At 40.6% G+C, this 26,528-nt stretch overlaps 3 protein-coding genes across 6 annotated transcripts in view; 2 read left to right on the top strand and 1 right to left on the bottom strand.

Annotated features, from left to right (window-relative positions):
* sncb (synuclein, beta) overlaps window positions 1-26,528 on the top strand; it is a 223,853-nt gene that overhangs the window by 39,811 nt on the left and 157,514 nt on the right. The gene's annotated exons all lie outside the window — the stretch shown is intronic.
* Window positions 881-17,172, top strand: rnf44 (ring finger protein 44). 3 transcript variants are annotated; one of them, XM_022201725.2, is made up of 11 exons: window positions 881-1,200; window positions 4,727-4,919; window positions 5,183-5,405; window positions 5,601-5,768; window positions 6,230-6,403; window positions 6,515-6,676; window positions 11,823-11,938; window positions 12,261-12,348; window positions 12,755-12,876; window positions 12,966-13,065; window positions 13,185-17,172. In XM_022201725.2, exons 2-11 carry the CDS (start codon window positions 4,813-4,815, stop codon window positions 13,245-13,247), a joined length of 1,323 nt encoding a protein of 440 aa, XP_022057417.1. In that variant the 5' UTR covers window positions 881-1,200; window positions 4,727-4,812; the 3' UTR covers window positions 13,248-17,172. The 3 variants fall into 3 exon arrangements, with proteins under 3 accessions (XP_022057417.1, XP_022057419.1, XP_022057418.1); XM_022201727.2 differs by having other exon boundaries at window positions 882-1,200; window positions 5,601-5,720; XM_022201726.2 differs by lacking the exon at window positions 881-1,200 and adding an exon at window positions 2,126-2,856.
* On the bottom strand, window positions 20,023-26,324 carry faf2 (Fas associated factor family member 2). The gene is made up of 11 exons (XM_022201728.2): window positions 26,182-26,324; window positions 25,252-25,320; window positions 25,009-25,143; window positions 24,736-24,812; window positions 24,515-24,653; window positions 24,314-24,399; window positions 23,974-24,065; window positions 23,126-23,303; window positions 21,834-22,005; window positions 21,595-21,738; window positions 20,023-21,284 (listed from the first exon to the last, which is right to left on the bottom strand). The coding sequence occupies exons 1-11, from the start codon at window positions 26,242-26,244 to the stop codon at window positions 21,102-21,104; spliced, it is 1,338 nt and encodes a 445-aa protein (XP_022057420.1). The 5' UTR covers window positions 26,245-26,324; the 3' UTR covers window positions 20,023-21,101.

The following is a 26,528-nucleotide window of genomic DNA, read 5'->3' on the forward strand; positions in this document are numbered from 1 at the left end:
GCCAACTATTTTATTTGATAGGCCCAAGACAAATCACAATTAGAGAAATTAGGATTTTGATATCACTGAAATGACAAAATACAAAATAATATCACATTACTTGAATTTTAACCTACATTAGCCAGGAAGTCACAGTAGCTACATAGCTGGTGGCAAGCTAATTTGCTAGCAACCCATCACACACACTCGCGCAAGCACACAAGTAACAATTTGTCCCATTAACAGTGATGTTTAGCCTAAATTAGCAAATAATTCCCATTAGCTAGCTGGTGCTACAACAAGCTAATGTAGCATAACGTTATTAGCTTAACATAAAGTCAACTAGTTGGCCTTTTCGAAAGTTACTGAGACATTTTACTGCTGGATCGCTGTTGTGGTTTTATATTAGATGATTTTGTACATAATTTCTGCTATCATAAATCTACAATTGGCAAGTCTAGAATATTTAAGTGACAAAAATAAATCTACTTAACTAACTCTAATGTGAACAGAAAGAAAAAAATAAAAACATTGTCTATGTATATCTTCATCCATCTAAATTAAAGTAGCTTATTTTGTAAGGTTAAAAATTTACACCGAAATACCTTAAAATCAATTATTTTGATTTCCTGCCACTAGTAAAACTATTTCTATGTTTTCTTAAAATTAGTGACATCAACAGCTTAAAAGAAACGACCAGGAAAAAACAAATGTTATCAGAAAGATTATGGTAACTTTCCCACTGCTGTGATTGTTGCTCCTCTCTGTCTATTAATTCCCTGAAAACTAATGAACGTTTTTCCCACATGCGAACCTTGAACTTTGGAGTCAGACTGGCACACTTTTTTCTGTCCATTACGGTAAAAATGGCAGCACGGCGTGTGCTCCCTGCTCTGGAAATACGCAGAAATGGGGGTGTAACAGGGAACTGCACAAACCCAAAACAGCCGCGGGGCCGGGCTGCCGCTTCGTAAAAGAAAAAAGGGGCTTTAAGGCACATATACACGGGTGTTGCATAGCCATAAACCGGCATAGTGTGTAAACAGAATGTGCTGATAATGTCAGACTCGTATGTTTAGCACCTTTTTTTGCAGCAGTGGTGAAATCCACGGAATGTTCCATAGCGGAACAGCTGACCATAGGATGCCGCACTTAGCCTAACGAGATGTGAGCATTACAAGGGAAATATCAGTGATCAGATGGTTGCATATTAACAATCAGGTAACTACACTCCTCGTCTTGTTATTGCTTTGTCTCGGCTGAATTTTGAGGCTTCACGGTGCGTTTTAACGGCAGATGGCCAGACTGCTTATTAGGGCTGTCATCCTGCTCAACCTCCAGCCCCTCCTTGTTTTGCTGCTACCGAGTGCGATGTTGTAATGTTTACATTTAGTCAATGTTGCATACGGCTGCTCCGCTCCTTAGTCAGCTATTCATTAGGTGCACACTGTGGATGCGTCCAAAACGACCAGATGCGCTCCAAGACTTTGCAGTGAAGCGTCCAACACATACGACATTATTTATTAACTCTTACAGGACAAATTAGGCCTGATAGGTAGCCCTGTTAGGCCTAATGAAGCTTGATTATCACCAGTGCAACCTCACACAAACTCTTTTGCAGCTGCATTCACTGGCCTACAAAAGCGTAGCTGCAAAATCTCTGGTGGTAGCAGATGAAGGGTGTTTCTGACTTGATCATGCAAGTGCAATATTACATAACCGGCTGGGTAGTCTACAGTAGGACACTGTGGCCTCCAAAAACAGACTGTGAGCAACAATGGAGTTGCAGACCTCGAGGAGTCTACTGTGCAATAATAAATCAGTGAATGCACGTTTTAAGTAGGCTGAATGTAAATAATTTAAAGGCTGTGTTACTTTTTACTTGCATTGAATGTTGCTGTTTTTCAAGGTAGACAGAGGAGAGATGCATCTGTTTCCACGTGAAGCTCAGATGTTCCACCAAGATCCTTATGTGGAAAAAAAGTTTGACCAGTTGAAAATTGAAATTTGTACATATTGTAATTTTCAGTGTTGAAAGAAGGCTAAGTAGAAGTGTTATCAGTGACATATTATTAGTTTATTATTGTTACTTTAATGCATATATGCTGAGGTGAAGTTTCAGTTTTAATTAAGCTGCAACAATTCAGTGCATCATATTTTAGCAATGCAGAAGAGATGCTAGATGAGCAAAAAGTGCCACTTCTTCCACAAAGTACCTGCAAATTGTACTTAATTACAATGATTGGTTGAATGCACCTTTTACTTGACTTTGTTACTGACTGTTTTGCCACCTCTCGGAGAGCCTGTTGTTTATAAGCCAGCAGTAACAACAGGAACTTGCTTGTTTTGATACACTGTAGCCTGGACTGTCTGGACGTCTGCTGTCTGTGTTTGCTGCGTTCTGATTGGTCACTGCGCTGAAGGGGGCGTGGGCTCACAAAACAATACATTTCAAGGAACACACACGCGCCAAGGAATGTTTTCTGTCGTTGTGTAGCTAACGTTTATTTAGTCGCACGTTTAACGGTATCTTCTGCTCAGGTAGACGCTGCCGTTAACGGACGCAACGGGGTATTTTTTAATTTTTTTGCGGTTTCCTGGATCTCAACGAATCCCCCTCAATGCAGCCGTGTGTTAGCTGGCTAACGTTAGCAAGCTAGCGAAAGCCAGGTCCGTCAGTTAGGGGGGTGGGGGGCACGTTGTGAGAAAATTGTCGGGAGGAAGCAGCAGTCGACTGATGGTCCGTTATCGTCGTTTTTCTGTCGGGAGATGGTGGTCGGTTACATGCGAGGATAACTTGATGGGACACGACGTTTCTGAGGCTGGAACACCTGCCACCTCCCCCTCTCACACCGAGCAAGCAAACTAGCTAAGAAAGTAAGATGTTGGCTGTGCTGTTGCCCAACTCGTAGCTAAACCTGTCTACACGTTAAGCTCTCTGTCTGCAGTTAGAATGTGCTGCACAGTAGTGATTTAACATGTGTCCTGACCGTGTGTTAGCACGCTGGCTATCATCAGTAGGCAGCTGGTCTCTGCAGCTGGTGAGTCCTGCTATGTTGGACAAAGCGTTAGCATAGCTTTGCTAAAGTTAGCTGCTCTCCTTCAGCAGGGGGCATCTGATTTGCCCTGGCTTTAAGGAACCAGCGGTTGCCTCAACGAAATTGTTTCTCATTTTCGCAGTGCAAAGCTTTGCATAATACTTGTGAGAAATAGTGTAATGGCGCAACGGCCTCCTACACTGTATGGTAGCAAGCAGTCCCGCTTACCTACCACATCTTTTGTTGTTGCTTTGTCTTATGAGCACATGGCTTTCCATGTTTTTGTTCAGGCAGGCTACAGCGACCCCTATTTATAATGTCCCCGAACAGCGTTAATTAGACTGCTACATTTCTTGAATTGGTAATTAAATAATTCACATTTTTTGGCTAAATGAATGTAAAGGTAAAATGTTCGCAATGCCTCAAAATTAACGCTATAATTCAGCAATAGGTATCATCCAACTCAGATATGATTGGGGCTTTTAAATAGGTAATTACAAATGACAGGACTGTTATGTTTGTTTTTGTGTGTTGTAAATGCCAAGATCTTGATTTGTGCAATGCTCAGCTGTACCAGAAGCATACCGTTTGTCTTAGATTTGGTAATGTATTCTGTTTTCTCACATGTTCAAACCTTTTCTCGTGCATTTTCCATTAATAAAGCAATAAGTCAGTCTTACTGAGATTTTCTGAGTGAGTTATACAAAACATGTAGTGAAACACCCAGCAGCATGTCATCGGGATTTAATTTAATTAATTGAAATGAAAACATAGAATTAAATATTATCCTTAGAACCTAGTAGTTCAGTTCACCCACCTACAAACTGTGCAATAAAAAATGTAAATAATGATGCTGTGCAATTTCATAGAAATTTTGGTGTAAATACTGTTTATTTTCTTCTAGAAGAAGGAAATATTTATACGTGTGCTTTGTGTGCTGCTCTCTTTTTTATTTAAACTGTTCTATTTGCTGCTGTTACACTGTAAATTTGCCCGCTGTGGGATCAATAAAGGTTTAATCTATCAACCTACCTACCAGAATACTTGAGGTATTTTTATTGTCAAAACTTATCCAAAATCTGGGGTGAACTGGTCTTGCACACTGACTTTACATTATGTTAATCTGTGTGGACAATGTTGGCATCAGTTGGAAGTGGTCTGATACATAAGTGCTGTGATCATAATCTAGGCCATTTCCATTAAATTCTTAGAACCCACAATAAGGTCAGTGAAACAAACAGCAATGAAACATAATCCCTGGAGCAAAAACAAGTGCACATGTGCTTCAATAAAATGTGAGGCTGCATTCATTGGCTCAAATCCATGATGTCTTTTCTCTGTATTCCTTTATTTTGAGTGATTTACACTCAGTTAATGTAAGAAAAAAGGTAAACTGGTTTGCTTCAAAATTTACCCTCAGTGAAATGATCTGTAATTTACATTTTCCATTATTGCAGCCTTTAGTATATTAGCATATAATTGCATAATTGTGCACCATAGCAACATATATGATTCCAAGTGAGTGGGTGGTCTGACAGACCTGAAAATCTCTGAATTTTTGATGTAGGAGCTCAAATGTGACAGGCGCTGGACACATTTTGCTTAAAATCTGGTGCATTCCTGTTGAAAAGCACAGTTACCATGCTTGTTTTATGCTGTGTAGCATGAGGAGCTGGATCGTTAATTTGTCAATCGGTGTGTTTTTGCAGGGTTAAGACAATCAGAGGCAACATACAAGTGCCTCCACTGTACGGTTTCCTTTCCCAGAGTGTGACTCGTCTGCACGACGTCACCAATGCGACCATGGGAAATAGCAGTAAATAGGCTGCCACCAACAGCCCCCTTAAATCCGAGGAGGTTCCTTGGAGAGCCCTGCAACGCCCCAGTGCATCTCAGGAGAAGGTGAGTCTCTGCCCAGTCGTACCTTTAGATATTTTTGTTTTAAAGGTTTAAACTTTTTTGTTGTATAATAACAGATAACATGTTCCTTTTTGTTAAGAATGTACATTATTCGTTATATTTTTGATGGAATAATAGACATACTAAACGGAAAAGTATATGAATTCGCAATCAACGCCTATGTGGATCTGGACTTATTGCAGTTAAGAACTTATTCTAAGGAAGTAACATACTTTTTTATGAAAGATGATTATTTTTTCCTGCAGCCCACCAGTGAGACGCCAGTGGGGGAGACGAGACAGACCTGTACTGCACACTTCTCCGGTCCAGGATGAGAACTTCCATCACCTGCTTTTCTCCCAACATCACCAACAGGTTCCTTTAGATGAGTCCAGACAGTACAGCCACACCAGCACAGCACCACGCATGCTTCACCCTGCTGCTCACCTGCCCCAGCAGAGCCCCATCATGGTGGATCTACACGACCAGGTAACGGAAAACCCCACGGTTAGAGTGTTTAGAACATTTGGTAAATATGGTTTGCTGCCTTGTCTGACCACATCCATTCCGCAGCAATGATCCGATTTAACATGATGCAGGACGTTGTGCACAGGTGTGAGATGATTATTTTTAACCAGCAGAATATGGAATTATTTCATCTCCCCTCACCTCTTTTCTTGAAAGATGCACCAGGGATCAGTTCCAATATCATACACTGTTACGACGGTGACGACCCATGGATTTCCCATCCACACCGGGCAGCCCCTTCCAGGGTGCAACACTCAGCAGCTCCCAGCATGCTCGGTAATGTTCAGCGGACAGCTCTCTCTGCTCTGCTGCCTTCCTCCTCCTGTGAGTTTGAAAAGGAAGAGCCCAAATGTCAGTGGCATCCATGTAGCACACCATACCAGCCATGCAATCTGTCACTGTTCATGACTAACCAGCAAAGCTGTTTGGATTTGTAATTCAGTCTTCATGTTAGCACGATGATTAGAAACAGTTAGGCAACATAAAGCAGGATATATTTTCTACATTTAGTTTGTTTTCTTTTAAAACACATCTACTGAAGTAATATTTGGTGTTGCTGGAGCAGTTGTTGTATTAGTTAGACTGGTGTTGTGTCAGTACTGTGGTTTTATGCAAGGCATCGCTTCTGTTCACTACATGCTTACAACATGCTTTCATTGTAGCTGTCTTACTGTGAATATGAGGAGCAAATTTGCTTTGGTTAGGTGGAGGCTTTTTCAGAATGCTTAGTTTGATACAAATTTGACTTTAATTGATGTCTGTTCTTGTCTGTTCTGTCTCCTCAGCTCATACAGGCATGTACCATGCAACATATACCGGTGTCTTATCAAGCCTTTCCACCCCTGATCTCCAGTGAACATTTTGTATTGCACCCAACCCCATCTGTACCACCCCACCAGCCGCCGCACCTTACTCCTTTGAGCCAGTTTGTCCCTTTACAGCCTCAGCACCCACGCATGGTGAGTAGTCCACTCTACACACATCCATTAATAAAAACACAGAAGGAGTAAAACTGACTTGTTGGCCCGCGTGTGTTGAATCTGACAGCAACCTTTTCTTTCTCCTGTCAGCCTCTACAGAGGGTAGAGAATGAAGTTGACCTAAGAGGGGACCAGCACCCATTAGGGACCTTCTCCTACCCTCCTTCTCATCACCCACCAGCGCTGCCTCCTTCTCTCCCTCTACAGTATCTTCCTCAAGAGCCTCTGCATCAGGAGCTTCCCTTCGGAGTGGTAAGATGGCCTGTCAGAGATTTTTAGACCTTTATTTCCCAGGGAAATTGACTTTGCACTTACAACTTTTTTTAGCCTGACCTATTTAACACGCTCAGTAAGACACATTCACAGCTCGGAGCTATCCAGTACATCTGCATTCTCATACAGCCGGCCCCTGAGCAGCTCCACTGCAGCAGTCTGGGTAAAGCCAATTTGCTCAAAGGCACCTAGGCAGCCGCTGTGCGACAAGAGTGTTTTACTCAGAAGGGTCATTTTAAATAGGAAATCAGAAGCTAAGTCAAATTAAATATTTTTCACGGTTGAAATTGTTATCTGTTAAACAGTGGTGTAACCAATTACATTAACTGTTACACTGCATTGCAGTAATGAAGAAATGATTAATGGCATCAATACCACATTAATGCTGTCATTTTGGAACAATAAAGAAACAAGCAATTGACTTATGAAGCTTAGCTGCATTTGGAGTACAAGATGGACAAACATTTTATAAAGAGGAATCAAAAAAACTGTCGATGCTCACAAACCAAACACAAAAGTAAGTTTTCTAAAGAGTGTCGCTAGCTTGCAAAAATACTATTAATAGGTACTTCTCCAGGAGTGTGATTTTTATCAACATGTAAATGTGCTGAGGGACATTTGTTTAAGTCCTGATGTGGATGTGAGAGGGTTAAAAATAATATGGTTGTTAAATGAAATGTCAGTGTTCAGATACTTGTAACTGTCGATTTTAGCTGAGGTGAGACCTCCATGTTTGCTTGCTTGCACGTCTGTACTTTAATGTGCTAGGTCAGATATACAGTTGTGCTCATAAGTTTATATACCCTGGCAGAATTTGTGATTTTTTTTTTGGGCCATTTTCCAGAGAATATGAATGATAAGAGAAAAACTCATGGTTAGTGTTTGGGTGAAGCCATTTATTGTCAAACAACTGTGTTTACTCTTTTTAAATCATAATGACAACTGAAGCTACCCAAATGACCTTGATCAAATGTTTACATTCCCTAATAACTTGCACACAAGTTGACACATACAGGTTTGAATGGTTACTAAAGGTAACCGTCCTCACCTGTGCTCTGTTTGCTTGTAGTCAGTGTTCATAAAAGGTCAGTGAGTTTCTGGGCTCCTGACAGACCCTTACATCTTTCATCCAGTGCTGCACTGACGTTTCTGGATTCTGAGTCATGGGGAAAGCAAAATAATTGTCAAAGGATCTGTGGTAGAAAGGTAACTGAACTGGAAACTTAAACAGGAAAGGGATATAAAATATATCCAAAGAAATGAGAATGCCAATGAGCAGCGTTCAAACGCTAATTAGAAAGTGGAAAATGAGGGATTCTGTTGAAACCAAACCACGGTCAGGTAGACCAACACATATTTCAGCCACAACTGCCAGGAACATTCAGGATGCAAAGAAAAACCCACAAATAACTTCAGCTGAAATACAGGACCCTCAGAAAAAGGTGTTGTGGCTGTTTCAAGATGCACAATAAGGAGGCACTTGAAGAAAAATGGGCTGCATGGTCGAGTCGCCAGAAGAAAGCCTTTACTGCACAAATGTCACAAAGCATCTCCCTTGCATACAGTACGCCAAACAGCACAGAGACAAGCCTCAGAACTTCTGGAACAGAGTCATTTGGAGTGATAGGACCAAAATTGAACTGTCTGGCAACAACCATAAACGTTGCATTTGGAGAAGTCAACAAGGCCTATGATGAGCTACAGAGGCACAGGAAACTTGGTCAAAATTGATGACAAGATGAATGCAGCATGTTTTCAGAAAATGCTGGAGGAAAATTTGTACTCATCAGCCTGGAAGCTGCTCATGGGACATACTTGAATGTTCCAACATGACAACGATCCAGAACACAAGGCCAAGTCGACCTGTCGTCGGCTACAGCAGAATAAAGTGACGGTTCTGGAGCGACCATCTCCGTCTCCTGACCTCAATATCATGGAGCTACTCTGGGGAGATCTCAAACGTGCAGTTCATGCAGGAATTTATGGGAACTGGAGGCTTTTTGCCAAGAAGAATGGGCAGCTTTATCATCTAGGAAGATAAAGAGTCTCATCCACAACTACCACAAAAGACTTAAAGCTGTCATTGATGTTAAAGGGGGCAATACACTTATTAAGAACAGGGGTGTGTAAGGTTTTGATCAGGGTCATTTGGGTAGTTTCTGGTGTCAATTATGGTGTCATTTATATGTCATTTTGTGCCGTCATTCATATTCTCTGGAAAATGGACAAGAAATCATAAATTCTGCCAGGGTATGTAAACTTAAGAGCACAACTGTACTTAAGCTTAATTCTAACTTGCCAGGGCTCCAACCTTTTCACTACTCACTGGCACTCGCAACTAAAAAAGCTACCGCTTAAAGCTACATGCAACACAAAAAAATGTACTGTTCCATTTGAACTGTATTACTGATGAATGCCAATACACAGAAAAAACAATGTGTTGTTTTATTTTAAATGAAAAGGTCATAAATTAAAGTAATGCTTTAATAGAAAAAAATCTATGAAGTGAGAGCACTGTAAGTCCATCAGTGCATCTGTCCCTGCGTAGTGTGGCCTCGTGATTCGTGCCGTTATTGTGCTTTATGAATGTTTTATATTTAAAGGTTGCTGGCAGATTAAGTTTTTCCTTCAAATTTTGGGCTGCACCAAGAGCAGCACATACACACGTGGACAAAATTGTTGGTACCCCTCAGTTAAAGAAGGAAAAACCCACAATTCTCACTGAAATCACTTGAAACTCACAAAAGTATCAATAAATAAAAATTTATTGAAAATTAAATAATCAAAAACAGCCATTACTTTTGAATTGTTGATTAACATAATTATTTAAAAAAACAAACTAATGAAACAGGCCTGGACAAAAATGATGGTACCTCTATAAAAGATTGAAAACTATTTGACCAGAGTGACATGATTAACTCAGGTGTGTCATTTAATTGACATCACAGGTGTTTCCAAACTCATAATCAGTCAGTCTGCCTATTTAAAGGGAGACAAGTAGTCACCCTGCTGTTTGGTGAAAAGGTGTGTACCACACTGAACATGGACAACAGAAAGCGAAGGAGAGAATTGTCCCAGGACATCCGAAAAAAAATGATAGACAAACATCTTAAAGGTAAAGGCTATAAGACCATCTCTAAACAGCTTGAAGTTCCTGTGACAACAGTGGCTCATATTATTCAGAAGTTCAAGACCCACGGGACAGTAGCCAACCTCCCTGGACGTGGCCGCAAGAGGAAAATTGATGACAAATTGAAGAGACGGATCGTTGGAATTGTATCCAAAGAGCCCAGAGCAACCTCCAAAGAAATTAAAGGTGAACTCCAAGGCCAAGGTACATCAGTGTCAGATCGCACCATTCGTCGTTGTTTGAGCCAAAGTGGACTTCATGGGAGACGACCAAGGAGGACACCACTGCTGAAAAAACTCATAAAAAAGCGAGACTGGAATTTGCAAAAATGCATGTTGACAAGCCACAAAGCTTCTGGGAGAATGTCCTTTGGACAGATGAGACCAAACTGGAGCTTTTTGGTAAGGCACATCAACTCTATGTACATAGACTCATAAACCAAGCATACGAAGAAAAGAACACTGTCCCTACGGTGAAACATGGAGGAGGCTCAGTAATGTTTTGGGGCTGCTTTGCTGCATCTGGCACAGGGTGTCTTGAAAGTGTGCAAGGTACGATGAAATCTGAAGACTATCAAGGCATTCTGGAGAGAAATGTGCTGCCTAGTGTCAGAAAGCTTGGTCTCAGTCGCAGGTCATGGGTCTTCCAACAGGACAACGATCCAAAACACACAGCCAAAAACACCCAAGAATGGCTGAGAGAAAAGCGTTGGACTATTCTAAAGTGGCCTTCTATGAGCCCAGATCTGAATCCCATTGAACATATGTGGAAGGAGCTGAAACATGCCATTTGGAGAAGACACCCATCAAACCTGAGACAACTGGAGCTGTTTGCTCATGAGGAGTGGGCCAAAATACCTGTTGACAGCTGCAGAACGCTCATTGACAAATACAGAAATCGTTTAATTGCAGTGATTGCCTCAAAAGGTTGTGCAACAAAATATTAAGTTATGGGTACCATCATTTTTGTCCAGCCCTATTTCATTAGTTTGTTTTTTTTAAATAATTATGTTAATCAACAATTCAAAAGTAATGCTGATTTTGATTATTTAATTTTCAATAAATTTTTATTGTTACTTTTGTGAGTTTCAAGTGATTTCAGTGAGAATTGTGGGTTTTTCCTTCTTTAACTGAGGGGTACCAACAATTTTGTCCACGTGTGTATAATACATGAAAGGTCTTTCTTTGCAGTGTTTCACCGACATGATACCTGCTTTTGGTCTGTCTTTGTCAACATGAGATCTATTCCTCCTCTGAACTGTAGGCATCAGGAATTTGAGACTGTAGTGACGCATGAGGGAAACGAAATCATTCTTTATCTCACTCTGATATTAGTACCTTGATTCTCGCTTCCTCCTGGGGTTTCACATTATAGGATGCTGATTTTTTTTTAAAGAGGAGTATATTTTCAAATTCCACATGTGCTCCTAGTTATAAAAAAAAAAAAGCACAGAAATGTGACTAAATGGTTGCAGTGTGGAGCTTTGATTGGATGTTAATTTGAACACTTTCGACTCATACATAACACACACCTTTGCTCAGCACAAGGTCATTTCTCATCAATAACAAATAAACAAATGCTGCATTTCTAGAAAAAAATGCTGCATTTCTGACAATGCCGTATGGGGGAATGAACAGCCCCATATTAGAGCGTACTGCTCTCTCTGAGTGCTTTTCTAGTTTTAAATCTGCCACATGTTGCCTGATGTTACTTTATAATTCACTGAGGTAACAAATATGTAAAAGTAATACACACACTAGCTTTAAAAATCCAGCAACTGCTACTAAAATAGCATCACACTACTGTAAATCTGTTCTCACTTTTGCTTTTTAAAGAGTTTTTTGCTCGTTTTACTCCCACCACATACCAGGAATTTTCAGCCTGGTCCCGTTTCCTAACTTGCGATCATTGTCTAGTAAAACGTAAGAAGAATGATCACTTCAATCACAAACGTCCATCTTAGATAACTCCATTGATCTGTGTGTTTCTCTGCAGCCATATCCCCACATGCTGCCCCGGAGAGTGAGTGGACAGAGATACCGGTTGCAGCAGCCTCTCCCCCCTCCTCCTCCGCCTCCATCTTACTACCCAGGCTTCCTCCCGTACTTCCTGTGAGTACCGGCAGTACAATCACCCTTTTAATGAATCAAAGCAATCTTAATCATGTTGTTTGCTTGTCTGTAAAGTGTCTGATATTGATAGTACACATTTCTGGTCTCCATTATGCAGCTGAGTTAGGCTTAATCATATGTTGCTAGACTGACGTTTTCATCTCTGCTTTTCACAAATGAACAGAGGTTAGATGTAGTTAACCGCGACAGTTTCATTGCAGTGTTTGTGGAGCAGTGTTGCTTACCGTCACAGTGAAGTTTCTGTGATTTGGTTAGTGGTTGCGATGAATCTTTAATATGAATCTTTGTCTTTGCTGGTCAGGTCAATGCTTCCTGTGCCTCCAACAGCAGTGGGCCCAGCCATCAGCCTAGACCTGGATGTGGATGATGTGGAGATGGAGAACTATGAAGTTAGTCAATGTGTTAATTGAGGAAAAAACTAATTAGATATTTGAATCGACATTAAATATTAAATGCTTACAGCTGTTTTGGTTTGAAAGAAGTCTCCTGTTTGGTCAGACTTCTGTCTCTGGTAATGACAATGGACGTTATGTAAAGATGCTGATGTGGTGGCTCTAATTCAAAACGTATCCAACTATTTAGAACAGTGAACAGAACAAGAAGAGCTACATTGTTCACTGTAGACGATGTCTAACTTTGGTAAAGTCATGTAAAAGTGTAGAAACACACATATAGAACAGAAATTCTAAAGCCAAGAAATGGCACCGGACTTCTTTCCTTTTTGACTCTCTTGTGTCATAAATCCTATTATGTCCCGAAACATCAACAATACCTTTTCTGTCTGTCTCTCTTTAGGCATTATTGAATCTGGCAGAAAGGTTGGGTGAAGCGAAACCACGTGGACTCACAAAAGCAGATATAGAGCAACTTCCGTCCTACAGATTCAACTCAGAGAATCATCTATCTGAACAAACGCTGTAAGCCCACTCCTCACCCTCAGCAGAGCTCCTATTCCTCCAGTACTGATGCTCTACATCTTGCTAACTCGTTTCTTTTTTCCCCTCAGGTGTGTTGTGTGCTTTAGTGATTTTGAGTGTAGGCAGCTACTTCGGGTATTACCGTGTAACCACGAATTCCACGCTAAATGTGTGGATAAATGGTTAAAGGTAAGTTGATGTTGGTTTTGATATTTAAACCTTTCAGAAGAAAATCAGCATTTTTTTTAAAGAATACTGCCATGTATGCTGCTTTGTGTTTTTACATGTGATGTTGGTTCCACTTCCAGACCAATCGCACTTGTCCAATTTGCCGAGCCGATGCCTCGGACGTACACCGGGAGGTGGAGTGAGAACTGTCTCTGAGTGCTGAACTGGAAAGCTGCACACACCAGAGTCTGTCCCAAAGCTGGGGACACCTGCCACCTAACCTGCGTCCTCCAGTAAATATAGCTTACCAACCCACTTACTCCTGCCCCTTCCTAAATAATAAGCAATCCAGGATTGTTTCTGGAGCCCGTTGTACCTCTGCTGTGCTTCATTGTCCAAGTCTCATGAAACCCACTGCCTACTGCAGCCTATAGCCAGAGTTCTGGGATCGCCAGCCAGTTCTTTCTCTGCCCCCTTGTCGCAGATTCCAAAGATTTTTCCCTACAATGCATTATTTGCTGCTTTTGTTTACAGGGTTTCGTTTTTACTTAGTGGATATTTGGTTGTGGTGTTCATGGAAAGTGGGAGTCCCGCTTTGGAAGAGATGGTTCGGAAGCCTGGAGGATGATAGGCTGGACACCTTGTGCAATTAGCAGAAAAATAATAGGAGTACTTCAACGTGGGTGTCTGTGTTTGGAGGCGACGCCTAACCATCATAGATGCATGTTTGTGTAGGTGTTGGGCAAAGTGACTTGTTAATAATGTATGTTCTGCAATAATGTATCGATCCTTTTTAACAGTTTTACCCCTTATTTGGTTTAGACTTTGACAATGCTATTGTGAAAGTGTGACTTGCTGTGGTTAAATGCAGATTCTGTTGAGCCTGAGGTTATGGACTGCAAGCGACGGGACATGCAACTGCAGGGTATCTCCCACTCTGGAACACAGATCTGTACGAAAGCAGTCCTGGATTAATGGACTGCGTCTTTTTGAGGTCATCTGGCATAACTGCACAAGTGCTACATCCACCCTCCACGTCAGCATTGTTCTTCTGGCAAGTGTGTACGCGTGTGTGTGCATATTGCGTGTGTGCATATTGTGTGTGTATGTTTGTCCTGTTCACAGAGCCAATGCATTGTGTAACCACTGGATACAGGGCAGCATGCTAGGATTTGCATGAACTGTTGATTCAGACTAGCAATATTTTAATCAAGCATTGCCACCAAAATTTATCAAATTTTAAGAAAAAGAAGAGACAAAGAAGCATACTAAAAGAACTGCTCGCTTATTCAGAAAGCGCCACGGGGGAAGACTAGCATGTGGTTACACCCTTACTGTGTTTTTTAGTATGGGAGCCCTCGTCTGAAGGCTACGCTGATGCCATAGAGCTCTGGAGACCTGTGCAGAAAGCAATATGTGCAGTGAGTGGTGAGTTTTAAATGAACAATTTCTTCCCCTTTTAGGAAGACTGGGCTTTTTATTTCTTTCTTTGTGAGCCAAATCCAATATACAGATATAGCCTACTGTTGAAGATTTCAGATCTGCCTTTTTATGACCTTGACAAGCACAAACCTATTACTAATCCTGAAAATACTTTGTCATTTCCACTTGTTTTGAAAGTTTTTTTTAAAAAAAAAGGTTTATTTATTGGTTTTCTCTTCTAGAGGAAAATACATTGAAGGAAACAGTTGGAGCACTAACGTTGTTTGTGTACGGTATGTGTTATAATCTGGTAACTCGGTCAGGTCATTGTCATAGGCCATGGTAATGGTGTTGTAAAAGAGCAACTGTATGTATAGCTTCAGTGTGAATGCTTTTAGATAAACGTTTGAAGACAGAAGAATGTTGAAAACCCTTGTAGAAGTCACTGGTGACGCTCCACGTTACGCCAGCTGTCTGTATTCACGGTGATCAGAAAAGGCTTCAAATGACACAGAGCTGGAGTGTTCAGTAGTGTAGAAACACTGTTAGACTTCTAGTTCCCTGCTTGTGTTAACACTAAAAAAAACAACAAAAAAAAAAACAGGATATATTTGGGATGGGAGGGAAGAGAGCGACAAATGAACTTTTTGCTTTGGATTCACTCTTGTCTCTTAACTGCCCCAGTAAGCACTAACAGGCAGTTGTAACCTTTGCTTTTACGCGTAAAGGGATCTTGCCTTTTTCTTTACTTTTGTTTCTTAAGTGAATGTGAGTCTTTGATGTGTGCCACCTTCAAGATAAAAAAGAAGCCATTTAATAAGTTAAACCCACAGCTTTGAGAATTAACCTATGTGTACATATCTATTCGCTGGCATATATTGTAAGTTTAAAAAAAAAATCACTCAGGGCCTCTCGGTATATAAAAATAAAGGAGAACAGTCCATTTCGAATGAAAAGGATGCCATGAAAAGGGTATATCTGAATTTAGTTTGGTCGTTTTCCTCAGACCATAAATAATTTAATGTAATCAATTATAATATTCTGTTTTGTCTGAAATAGTAGATATTACATCATTTAAAGACAGGCATGCAAGAAAAAAAGATCAGTAAATATGTTAATAATATTCACTGAAAAGAGGCAATGTACACTGCAACTCATTACAAGTGTATTATTCAAACCTGTTTGACTTTTGTTCTTGTACTCGAACCATATGTTCAGACATAGCGGTTGTGATCCCATTTCTAATTGTGCCACGGCGCACACTATCCTACCTAATTCACTCCCAAATCGACTTCAGAGGTGTTTTGCATGACTTTAAAAAAAAAAAAAAAAGTAAAACAAGTGTGTTATAGTGGAGGGTATCTCAAAATCCGGTGGGGACCTATTTAATGGTGCACAATATGCATGCTTGTCAACCAGATCCCAACTGATTTTTAGCTCTAGTTGGCTTTGGGTTCTGGGGGTTTGGATCTTAACGCTCAGCTGATAACTGCCATGCATTGTACTGCACACATTTGTAATAGAACTGAATGACTACAAGATTTTATTGCGCTAACTTCATTTTATAGAAAAGAACAAAAAAAAACTGGTCTTGAATCCAGAAATTCTTACATACATTGTGTTACTGTTATTGCCCTAACGACTGAAAATTACATGCTCTGAAACTACTGTAGTTTATCAAAAAGCCATAGTGAAAAGGTGCTAGATGTTCTGCTTTTAGGTATGAAAACTCACTTGCGTGAATGCAATAGTTTGTCATGGATCCCATGTATTCTTAAAGCATGTTATACCGATACCCCTAAACAATGTCAGTGAAAATCAACATAGTTTAAGGGATTTAAAAAAAAAAAAAGAATAAAGTGTTGTCATACTTATTTGAGTGTAGTACTGTACCTGCCTATCAGGCTCTTGCTCTCAGTGTATCAATATCTTAAAATGTATTGTTCACATATAGATACCTTAATTCATGTTAATGTTAGCACTATTCTTTTTCGAGTAAATATTTAATTGACAATATCCAGCTACCCTCTAACATAAAAAGAGAACCTCCCATTAAGGCCTAGGTAATTTTTAATGACAACTGAGAATAGAGTCTTGTAGTCTTTCTGTTAAGAGTTATTGAATAATCTCACAGCTTGTGTGGTGCAAAAATGTGTTCCAATAAGCAGCTAAAATTTATTTAGGATTTGTGATTGATTGCTCCGTAGATGCCATTTATTGTTTACCAATGATTTTTTGCTGTGGTGGGATAGTGGTTTACTGTTCTTACTCTCCTTGGCCTCTAGGGGTCCTTGCCTGAACACCAGACTACCCACCCACCAACAGAGCCAGGGGCATGTGTTCTGTGTTAGGCAGATATTTTGCTTTGGTACTTGCACATTTACAGTTACCTCATTTTTTCCATGTTTGTATTGGGGGGGGTGGGGGGAGAAAACAACTAATATATATTATATATAGGAAATGGTTCTTATTAATGTTATAATTTTTCATTCCATTGGAATCATATTGTTTGTAGCATTTAACATAACTAGTTAGTGTATTATATATACATCTGTATACTGTTTGAAATTTTTAAGATTTGTACTTTTTTTAAATGAAAGTTGCTAGTTATGCTTTACCAAGTAGTGCAATCATATTTTTTTTTTATTGTTGTGGCTGATTTGAGAGGGTTGTTCACTAATAAATGTATGATGTATACCAATATCACACTTGTCTCATGTGACTCGGTTAAAATTTGTGTCGTCCTGCAGGTCAGATTGACCCGTTTTAAAGTTTGAACATGTGGGGAAAAAGAATATTTTCACAGTGAAACTTCTGATTTCCACATTTTCAACATTTTTGGGAATTTTTTGAATACTTTTTTGGTGGGAAAAAAGGAAGTGTTAAAAATGTTTCTTAGCCCCTACAGACCCTGTGTCCATTGGAATAGACATGACACATTTTTGTCTCTAAACCAATAAATACTCTGTAGTTGAATGATGTCAGCAATGGAATTTACTAATTGGACCCTGATTATCCAATCACAATCATGCCATGACTTTGAGCATGCTGTGAGAGTGACAGACATCAGACAGGACAAGTATGGCAGAACAACTGCAGAGAGGGAAAGTAAATGCCCATTTTCCATCAAAAATATACATTTATGTTCATGCTGGCCAAACAAATTTGTATAATTTTAACTGTTGCAAGTGATAATATTTTAATGGAGAGTTACACTATATTGCCAAAAGTATTTGCTCACCTGCCTTGACATCCCATTCCTAATCCATAGGGTTCAGTATGATGTCGGTCCACCCTTTGCAGCTGTAACAGCTTCACCTCTTCTGGGAAGGCTGTCCACAAGGCTTAGGAGTGTGTTTATGGGAATTTTTGACCATTCTTCATGAAGCACATTTCTGAGGTCACACACTGATGTTGGACAGAACGCCTGGCTCTCAGTCTCTGCTCTAATTCATCCCAAAGGTGTTCTATCGGGTTGCGGTCAGGACTCTGTGCAGGCCAGTCAAGTTCATCCACACCACACTCTGTCATCCATGTCTTTATGGACCTTTCTTTGTGCACTGGCGCACAGTCATGTTGGAAGAGGAAGGGACCAGCTCCAAACTGTTCCCACAAAGTTGGGAGCATGGAATTGTCCAAAATGTCTTGGTATGCTGAAGCATTCAGAGTTCCTTTCACTGGAACTAAGGGGCCAAGCCCAGCTCCTGATAACAGCCCCACACCATAATCCCCCCTCCACCAAGCTTTACACTTGGCACAATGCAGTCCAACGAGTATCATTCTCCTGGCAACCACCAAACCCAGACTGGTCCATCAGATTGCCAAATGGAGACGTGCGATTGGTCACTCCAGAGAAGGCGTTTCCACTGCTCTAGAGTCCAGTGGCGGCGTGCTTTACACCACTGCATCCGATGCTTTGCATTGCACTTGGTGATGTATGGCTTGGATGCAGCTGCTTGGCCATGGAAACCCATTCCATGAAGCTCTCTGCTGAAGCACTGTTCATGAGCTAATCTGAAGGCCACATGAAGTTTGAAGGTCTGTAGCGATTGACTCTGCAGAAACTTGGCGACCTCTTGGCACTATTTGCCTCAGCATCCGCTGACCCCGCTCCGTCAGTTTATGTGGCAACCACTTCATGGCTGAGTTGCTGTCATTCCCAAACACTTCCACTTTCTTATAATACAGCTGACAGTTGACTGTGGAATATTTAGGAGCGAGGAAATGTCACGACTGGATTTGTTGCACAGAGACCCATTCTTTCACAAATGTTTGTCAAAGCAGTCTGCATGCCTAAGTGCTTGACTTTATACATCTGTGGCCATGGAAGTGATTGGAACACTTGATTCTGATTATTTGGATGGGTGAGTGAATACTTTTGGCAATACAGTGTATCTGAACTCCTTGAATTTAGGAAATGAGGAGGAAGAAACCAGGAGTGAGATAGGTGGTAAGTTTAGAAATTAAGAATCTTTTTAATTCTGAAGTGTTTTTTAAATCAATTTAATGTCTTATCTGCAAGATATAAATGGAATGCATAAGAGTTTAAGAGTGAGAACACATAAAATAAGTTAAAATGTGATTGTTTTGTTATTAGAGAGGGATGGACATTGGTATTTTTCAAAACACCATGCCCCGTGAGACATTCTTCCAGCTCCGGTCACATTTGCATTTGGTCAACAATTTGGAGAAGCCAGCTGAGCTCTGGGTTTTCATGGCGATGACCTCACTGCTGTTCCCTACCCACGCTGTGATACACCTATCAAGTTCATGTGCATGTTCAGTACACAGACTGCACACAGACTCAAAGCCATGCAAACATCAAGTTCCAGATGTTTAGGTCATACAGTATCTGATTGATTATCATGTGGAAAAACTGAGCCTTATTTTTCATAAGTTTTTTTGACATTTTACGCCCATCTTGGTGTGACATCCATTGGAATGGACATGAAAAAATACTATCAAAAACATAAGTTAGAAAAAAATATTTTTTTCCACTTTTTTTTTATGTTTGATAGGAGTCAGAATCAGTTTCAATTATTTTTTATTTGCCCAGCCGAAGAAATGCGAGTCTGAAGGGAAATTCGCTTGATTTTTTTGTCAATGTTCTTAAGAAAATATTAGATATTTTACCGAATACATGTGATCGCTTTAGATATTTTTAATCATGTTTTTAAAAATAAGAATTTTCTTGCCAAATTTGGGGGATTTTATAAAATAAAAATTTAAAGGGAAACTTTTAAGGAATTGTTGGAATTTTCTCCCAAAAGGTTTTGAAAATTTTCAGAAATTTGGAGAATTTTTTTTGCTGAATTTTTGGATTTCTTTTCAGACAAGGAAATATTCTTTTTTGGTGCCTGTAAATGAAGACAACAGGAGCGTTAAAATGTCGTACTTGAAGTAATTACTGTACTGTAAATGTCATTCCAGCTCTGAAAACTACCACCCAAAGTATCCCACTCATCCTCTAAATGACTTTGGTGTTTTCTCACTCAAAAGCAGCTTATCCGGCGCGTCTCATCAACACATGCAGGCGTCGTGTATGCTCAATAAACCCACGTTTTTAAAATGTTTTTAATTTATAGTTGGAAAATTACATCTTTACATGAGCCCATTTAGATGTTACAGGCAAAACAGGCATCTATGAGTAACCACAGGCACACTATGGGCAGACTCGTACTATACTAGAATAAGCCACATGTAAAAGCTGTGGCCTCTGCTCTGTTAAATATTGTATTTTTGAACTTCATGAACTTGAGGCAGTCTGCTTTACATAGTAACCAACCTGCATTTGGTCATTTTATGACACAGATGAGTCAAAAAAACAAACAAAAAAACAAAAAATAAGTAAGGTAAATTTGGAGATTTTAAATATCTAACTTATGTACAGGTCATGGCTCATTTTTAACAGGGTTCCCATATTTCCTTTATGTCCAAATCCACCAGCCTGCTCCCTTTGCCACACGGATTAACAACCACAGCAAACCAAACTTGGAACAGATTTGTTGTGTTCGTCAATTGCTGCGGAGGAAACGTGGAAACTTCAGGCAAACAGGATGCTGAATTAGGACAAATAGATCAAACATGAGTTCTGACAGAAAAAAAAAAGGCATTCAACACCATTATAAAAACACGTCTTCCTCCATGCTGTATCCTGTATGTCAGCAGCTCTTATTACAGCCCGTCTTTGTCAGTTGCCCAGACATGAATTCGATTGGGATATGGTTCTGGTTTTGCACAAAGCTATGCTACTGTTTCAGTACATTTCAGTAGATGATTAATCCGTTGCTGCAACATTTAATGGTGAGGAAGGACAAGAATTAACTGGTAGATAGTACTGACGATGGAAAACAAACTCTGTCCACACAGACGTAAAGATGAGTTCAAGGGAGGACTTCAAGAAATATTTATTTGATAAAATTCAAGACTTTCCAGGCTATTGGGAACCCTGTAAACACAACCAAACAAGGACTGGATGCAGGGTGGTTAAATTTTTCCAGGTTAGGATTTTATCTCAATGATCCCTTATGCATAATGGCCATTTAACAAAATATGAAAAAGAAAAAAACAAAAGAGGGGGAGTTGGTGGGAGTTGGAGGAAAGTGTGTTTCCACGTAGAAGAGGTATGTCATCTATTAATCGTCCGTAAGGTCCTGAACAAAAAGGACCTCGGAGCGGCTGAGTCCCGCCTCTTTCAGTGTGGGTGGGTTGGGCTGCTCTTCAGTTGGAAGGCAGGGCAAGACTCGGCGAGGGAAGTTTGTAACTATCTGAAACTTCTCTGGAGTTTCTTTCAACGAGAAAAGGAAGTCGTATATTACCTGTGAAGGAAAACAGCCGAGTGAACAGGCAGATAAAAACTCAAAGCAGCAGTGCTGTACAGATATAGAGGAAAACGTGTCTAATAAACTGATATTTTAATGTTTTCAATCAGCATCTGTATTTAATGAAGAAACTAGACTTGAAGTTATTAAATCTTGTGTCGTCACCAACATTAATTACTATAATTTAGTGCTTGCTTGGAATGAAAGCCTGACAGTTTGTCCTACAAATTACTAGTTTATTACAGATGGACTAACATCTGCTGTAACTGACAAATTGAGAAAATCAAGAAAATCAAGCGTTACTCACCGTCAGAGACTGGCCAAACAGGAATCGTCTCTCTACTCGTGTATCATTGGGCAGCTTAAACGATATTTTGACACTTTCTGGATCATCTGCAGGTGGCTCCGGAGGAAGACATTCTGACTTCCTCTCCTTCTCCTCTTCGAGTGTCTGGAGTGACAACAGAAAGTCACATCAATCAGAAACTGTTCGGTTTATCACTTGACGTCTCCATGCGTGGATCACAAATGCAAAGTCAGACTCACTTGTCGTCTCCGCTCCTCGGCGAGAGCGCTCTGTCGGACCTTCTCCTCCTCTTGCCTCCGCTGCTCCTGCTCCTCTCTTTTCTTTCGGTCCTTCTCCTGGTCGGCACGGAGGGATGCAAGATAGGCCTCATCCTGCTGCTGCCTTAGCACTTGGGTCTGGTTCCTCTCCTCGCTGAAACAAAAATGCAAGTCTTCACCTTCACACCGATAATCTCTTCTGTACACAAGCAGAGCGGAATGTGATGTTAAAGAGAAGATGATTTGCTATCACTTTGGTAACACTGGTCATCATGTATTCTTCTAGGCAATTACACCCAACTCACTTCTTGTTTTATTCATCATTTTTGTTGTGGGTTTGGTGGCACGAAGCTGGAGGAAGGCTTAAATGAACATAACATTTGTTTACAAAACTTTCTTGCCATGTGATTTTAAGCTATAAAGATAGATATTTGTTTATTAACAGATACTACCAGTCAAACGTTTGGACACACTTTCTCATTCACACTTTGTCCAAACTTTTGGCTGGGAGTGCATGTGAGTTTTGGGGTTATACTCAAACAGTTTTTAAGTTTTTGACCACTGATGTTTTTTATCCAGAAAACCAAGAGTCTTGTAAAGTGTTCTCTATTTCTGCAGCCTCTGAGGCATGCGGAAATGTGGGTGGGGCCAATGAGTGAATCACTGAAATAATAAGGCAAAAGCAAACCGGGAAAGTAGAAAACTTTTTCACTTACACACCAGACATGTGAGCAACTACCATCTTTGCATACACTATCCAGTTCTTGTCATACATATGCTTTGACAAAGCTACCCACACAGGAAGACTCTCAAAAGGCCATTATTGTGCCTTTCTTGACTGTCAAAGCTCCGCCACAGCTCTGGGGAAAAGGCCAGTCTGCTGTAAGCCTTTAATGGCTGCTGGCTCTGACTATCAGCTGTAGGTCACTGTCCAAGCTACAAGGAGCAGTGGTCAATAAATCTGCCCTGTGTCCTCGCCCTCTGGATCAGACACTATGTAACCATGACGCCACACCTCCTACAGCTGTTGCTCTCACTGTTCTGTTGGGTGTTTTTAAATACACAGAGAGAAAGGCCCCTAGCAAAATTTGAAGCGGTTGTCACTCTGTCAGACATGTTTTCAACTGTAACCATGAATATAGAAGTGAAGTACATTTTTTCACTATTGCTTCAGGACAGTTGCACTTCAATCAAAGCTTTAATGCTGTTAAATGTCAAGCATAGAGATATTCTAAAGTGGAGCAAGCTTCTCCAAACCGACTGGTTTCCCTTACCGTTCAAGGCGCTCTGACATCAGATATGTTTGATTGGCATCCATGATGAAAGTGAGCTGATTGATGAGGTCTTCAGGCTGAATGAGGCCCTCCAGCCTGCCTACCACTGTCATCTTGCGGTCCTTCAGCATTATCATGGCCAGGAATGGGTAGGTGTTCTCTCGCAATGCTTGGGACACTAAAACACAGCGAGAAAAAAACAATCACACAAATAAATTAGACAGTCAAATCTCACTGTGTTAACTGTGCCACTGCCCGTTGTTCATTTGCATGCAACTCACTGTTGCCAAATAGCAATTTTATGTGTTCCAAGGTTTGAAATTTCCAATGCCAGCTCAAAGCTATGAAGCAAATTTGTGGCATTAAAAATGACATTTAAAAAGCTCAATGTGTCCCTCTGCAGAAACAATCCCCCAGCTAGAGGCATTAACCACAGAACACTCTCAATTTCATTGTTTTACACGTTTTGTAACCAAATTCCATGAAATTATTTACAGAGTAGCACCACTAACTGTCTTCACCAGTTATTTTATTATATCAAATGTATGCTTACACCTGGCTATGTATCATCCATGGGCAATGAAGACTGCCAACTAATAAATCTCCACTCCATGTCTGTTTTATGTGGTCAAACAATGGCCACACAGTAAAGCACAATCTCATCTTTACATTGCTCTATTATCGGGTCAAAGACAAGAAGGGGCCCTTTACTACCTCGGAAATCCTCACAACCTCTTTCACACAGGACATGCACACAAAAGCATCTGTGTGAGTGACATACTTTTCACAATTAGAGCAACTGCTAACTGACAACAAACTGTGGGCACATTAACATCAAACTTGCATACCTCTGTAGCCCTCAGGTTTGCTCGTTGAACAGGCCCAAAAGAGCATTCGCGCGTTGAGGAAAGTTATGACTTCTTCCGTACATAACGTGGAGCTACACAGTGACAGATAAGGAGCATAAAACAATCAGTTACGCAGCTATTTTCATGTACACACAATTAAAAATACAGATAGAAATAGATATAAATACTAAACTACAGCTCATGTGCTATCAAAATGTGTAAAAAAAAAAAAAAACGCAAGCAGACTGTACCATTTTTTAGCTCTATGACACAGACTATAAGGTAATAATAATGGTATTCTGACACTCAGGTGATGTAAGCACAAGATTATGTGTCATACCGGCAAAACTCGTCAGTGTCCTGATGATCGTCCCCGTGAAGGTACACTAATAGGTAGCGGAGCTCCCGTTTGGCATCATTCAGTGCCTGCATGTATCACAGTAAACAAATGAAAGCAGTGCAATTAACACGATTGCAATTCGCTCTGAACACCAGAGCTTCAAATACTACGTGTTTTTAATCTCTGTATCTGTAAACTCACCTGGCTGTATGTTCCCTGGTAAAATACAGGGTGTGACCGGCCATACTTCTCCTCAAAACTATGAATGAAAGACACAACATCTCCAACAGGGTCTGTCACACGACCACGAGGATCTGGCCTGATGAACCTCAGGGCAAACCTTGGAACAAAAGACAATCATGGCAATGAATTACCTTGCTCTATCCAGCAACTACAACTTTAAATCAATGTGCTTTAATTACCTGACTATGTCCAGAAGTGTGTAATATGTAAATCTGAAAGGTAGCATTATCAAGTAGTAACTCCATCCTAGTAATCCCTGAGAAGAAGCACCAACACAGTCTATTACAACTTACACAACAGGCTGTTTTTTGTTTCATACCGTACAAATATATTTAACGAATGAGGAAATCATTTTGGAAAAGCAATTACTTTAAAAATCGTATGTGGTGAATATATAATGCAAGCAGCTATGCAGAGATAACCCTGATAAAGGTAAAAGTCTGCAGACATACCCTGGGTTGTGGCCTTGAAACGATGTAACTATATACTCTATGGTCTGCTGTATTGACCTGAAGCGGTCTGGATGGAGGAGGGTTAAACACACTCGGCACTCCCTCCTGCTCATTAAGTCTGTCTTGTACTGCAGCCTGAAATACATACATTTCATTCCATCACACTTGTCTTTCAATAAACCAAAAGAAAACAATGACAACGAATACAGAGCCATGAAAAGGCCTTTAAAAACATGTCTTTACCTCTATGTTCCAATTATGTTGCTCTAATGTTCGACGACATTGGTCCATTGATTCCAAACCAGTTAAGTCCTGTGAGATATGGAAAGAAAATCAAACTGCAGAACTCAACTTGCTGAAAAAAGCCACAAACGCTTGTTCTAAAACAGGATTTGTAGGTTACAGGGAACCGCTATGTCAAGTTCTTCATCAAGCATTAACAGGAGTTAGAATATGATAATTCAGATAGTCTGTCAACTACTACTGAACAGAGCTGAACAGCCATCTAATCCCCAGAAATTACCTCAAATATAAAGAGAGAAACGATCGTTTACCACAAGCAGGAAGTCGTTTAATTGAAACTGGACTGATTCTAAAGATTAGCCATCCAACTACCGACTCAAAAAGCCACAGCAGGCTACAGATTAAAGGGGGAAACACATTAGTCACGCCAGTGTTACTGACATACACTAACAAGGTGATACAGCATCGCAAAAACAGCTGAGTGGCTTAGAAACTTCACTGACAGCTCGATCATGACTGCTGTGCTAATGTTAACTCTGCCAGTGTTAAGTGGGGAGCGTCAATAGAGAACCCAACGTTTAGTCAAACACTGTATTAAATACGCAGTATGGGTGAAGCTTAACAGTGGAGTTGAACGGAGTATGTGTTTATAAGAACTACACAACAAGCGTTAAGCTAAATAAGTCCGTACGTGTCGCTTAAAGTCTGCTAACTTGTTAGCTAGCTTAGCTAATGTTCGCTAGCGCTGCTAACGCTAGCTCTGACTCAAGTTGACGGGTAACGTTAGGGGGCTGGTATCGAAGTTGACTGTGCAAAAAAGCGTCTAAACACGCTCGGCACCGTCTGTTCACAGTGATTTAGTGTCGAGGACAAAGTATCGACTTATGAGGTGTCAAACGGACATGTGAGTGTGAAATGTAGGCTGTCTACCTGAAATTGGAGGAGTTTTTCGGTCTGCGCCTGGGATAATTCTGGCTCCTCTGGCGCCGCCATCTTACCTCGCCAATCATCTAGCAAGGCGTAGCAACGTCAACTGTCTTTTCCTGATGCTGGCGGTGCTGTGGAGGTGTGCGGCTTGCTGCCACCTAGCTGTCTGGATGATCCCATCAACACCCATTTTCTTCTGCTCCGAGGTTTATTGGCGGTTGGAAAACGAGAAATTACCGTTTGGCGTCACCAAGTGGTCAGGAGAGAGGAGCGGAAGGTTCCCAGCAAACGGAAACCTTCAGTGGAAGTTCTGGAGTTGTGTCGTTGAACAATCGTAGAAAAAATGTTCC

This window comes from Acanthochromis polyacanthus, chromosome 10 (genome assembly GCF_021347895.1).
Source record: "Acanthochromis polyacanthus isolate Apoly-LR-REF ecotype Palm Island chromosome 10, KAUST_Apoly_ChrSc, whole genome shotgun sequence".
Classification (NCBI taxonomy): Eukaryota; Metazoa; Chordata; class Actinopteri; family Pomacentridae; genus Acanthochromis; species Acanthochromis polyacanthus.

Bases quoted from the DNA above. Each gene is read 5' to 3' on its own strand.
- rnf44 (XM_022201725.2), top strand. From the start codon at position 4,813: ATGCGACCATGGGAAATAGCAGTAAATAGGCTGCCACCAACAGCCCCC. The intron at 5,406-5,600 runs GTAACGGAAAAC...TTTTCTTGAAAG, and splicing joins TGGTGGATCTACACGACCAG to ATGCACCAGGGATCAGTTCC. The intron at 5,769-6,229 runs GTGAGTTTGAAA...CTGTCTCCTCAG, and splicing joins TCTGCTGCCTTCCTCCTCCT to CTCATACAGGCATGTACCAT.
- faf2 (XM_022201728.2), bottom strand. From the start codon at position 26,244: ATGGCGGCGCCAGAGGAGCCAGAATTATCCCAGGCGCAGACCGAAAAA. The intron at 25,144-25,251 runs GTAAAGACATGT...TATGTATTTCAG, and splicing joins AACATAATTGGAACATAGAG to GCTGCAGTACAAGACAGACT. The intron at 21,285-21,594 runs GTGAGTAACGCT...TTTCCTTCACAG, and splicing joins TGTTTGGCCAGTCTCTGACG to GTAATATACGACTTCCTTTT.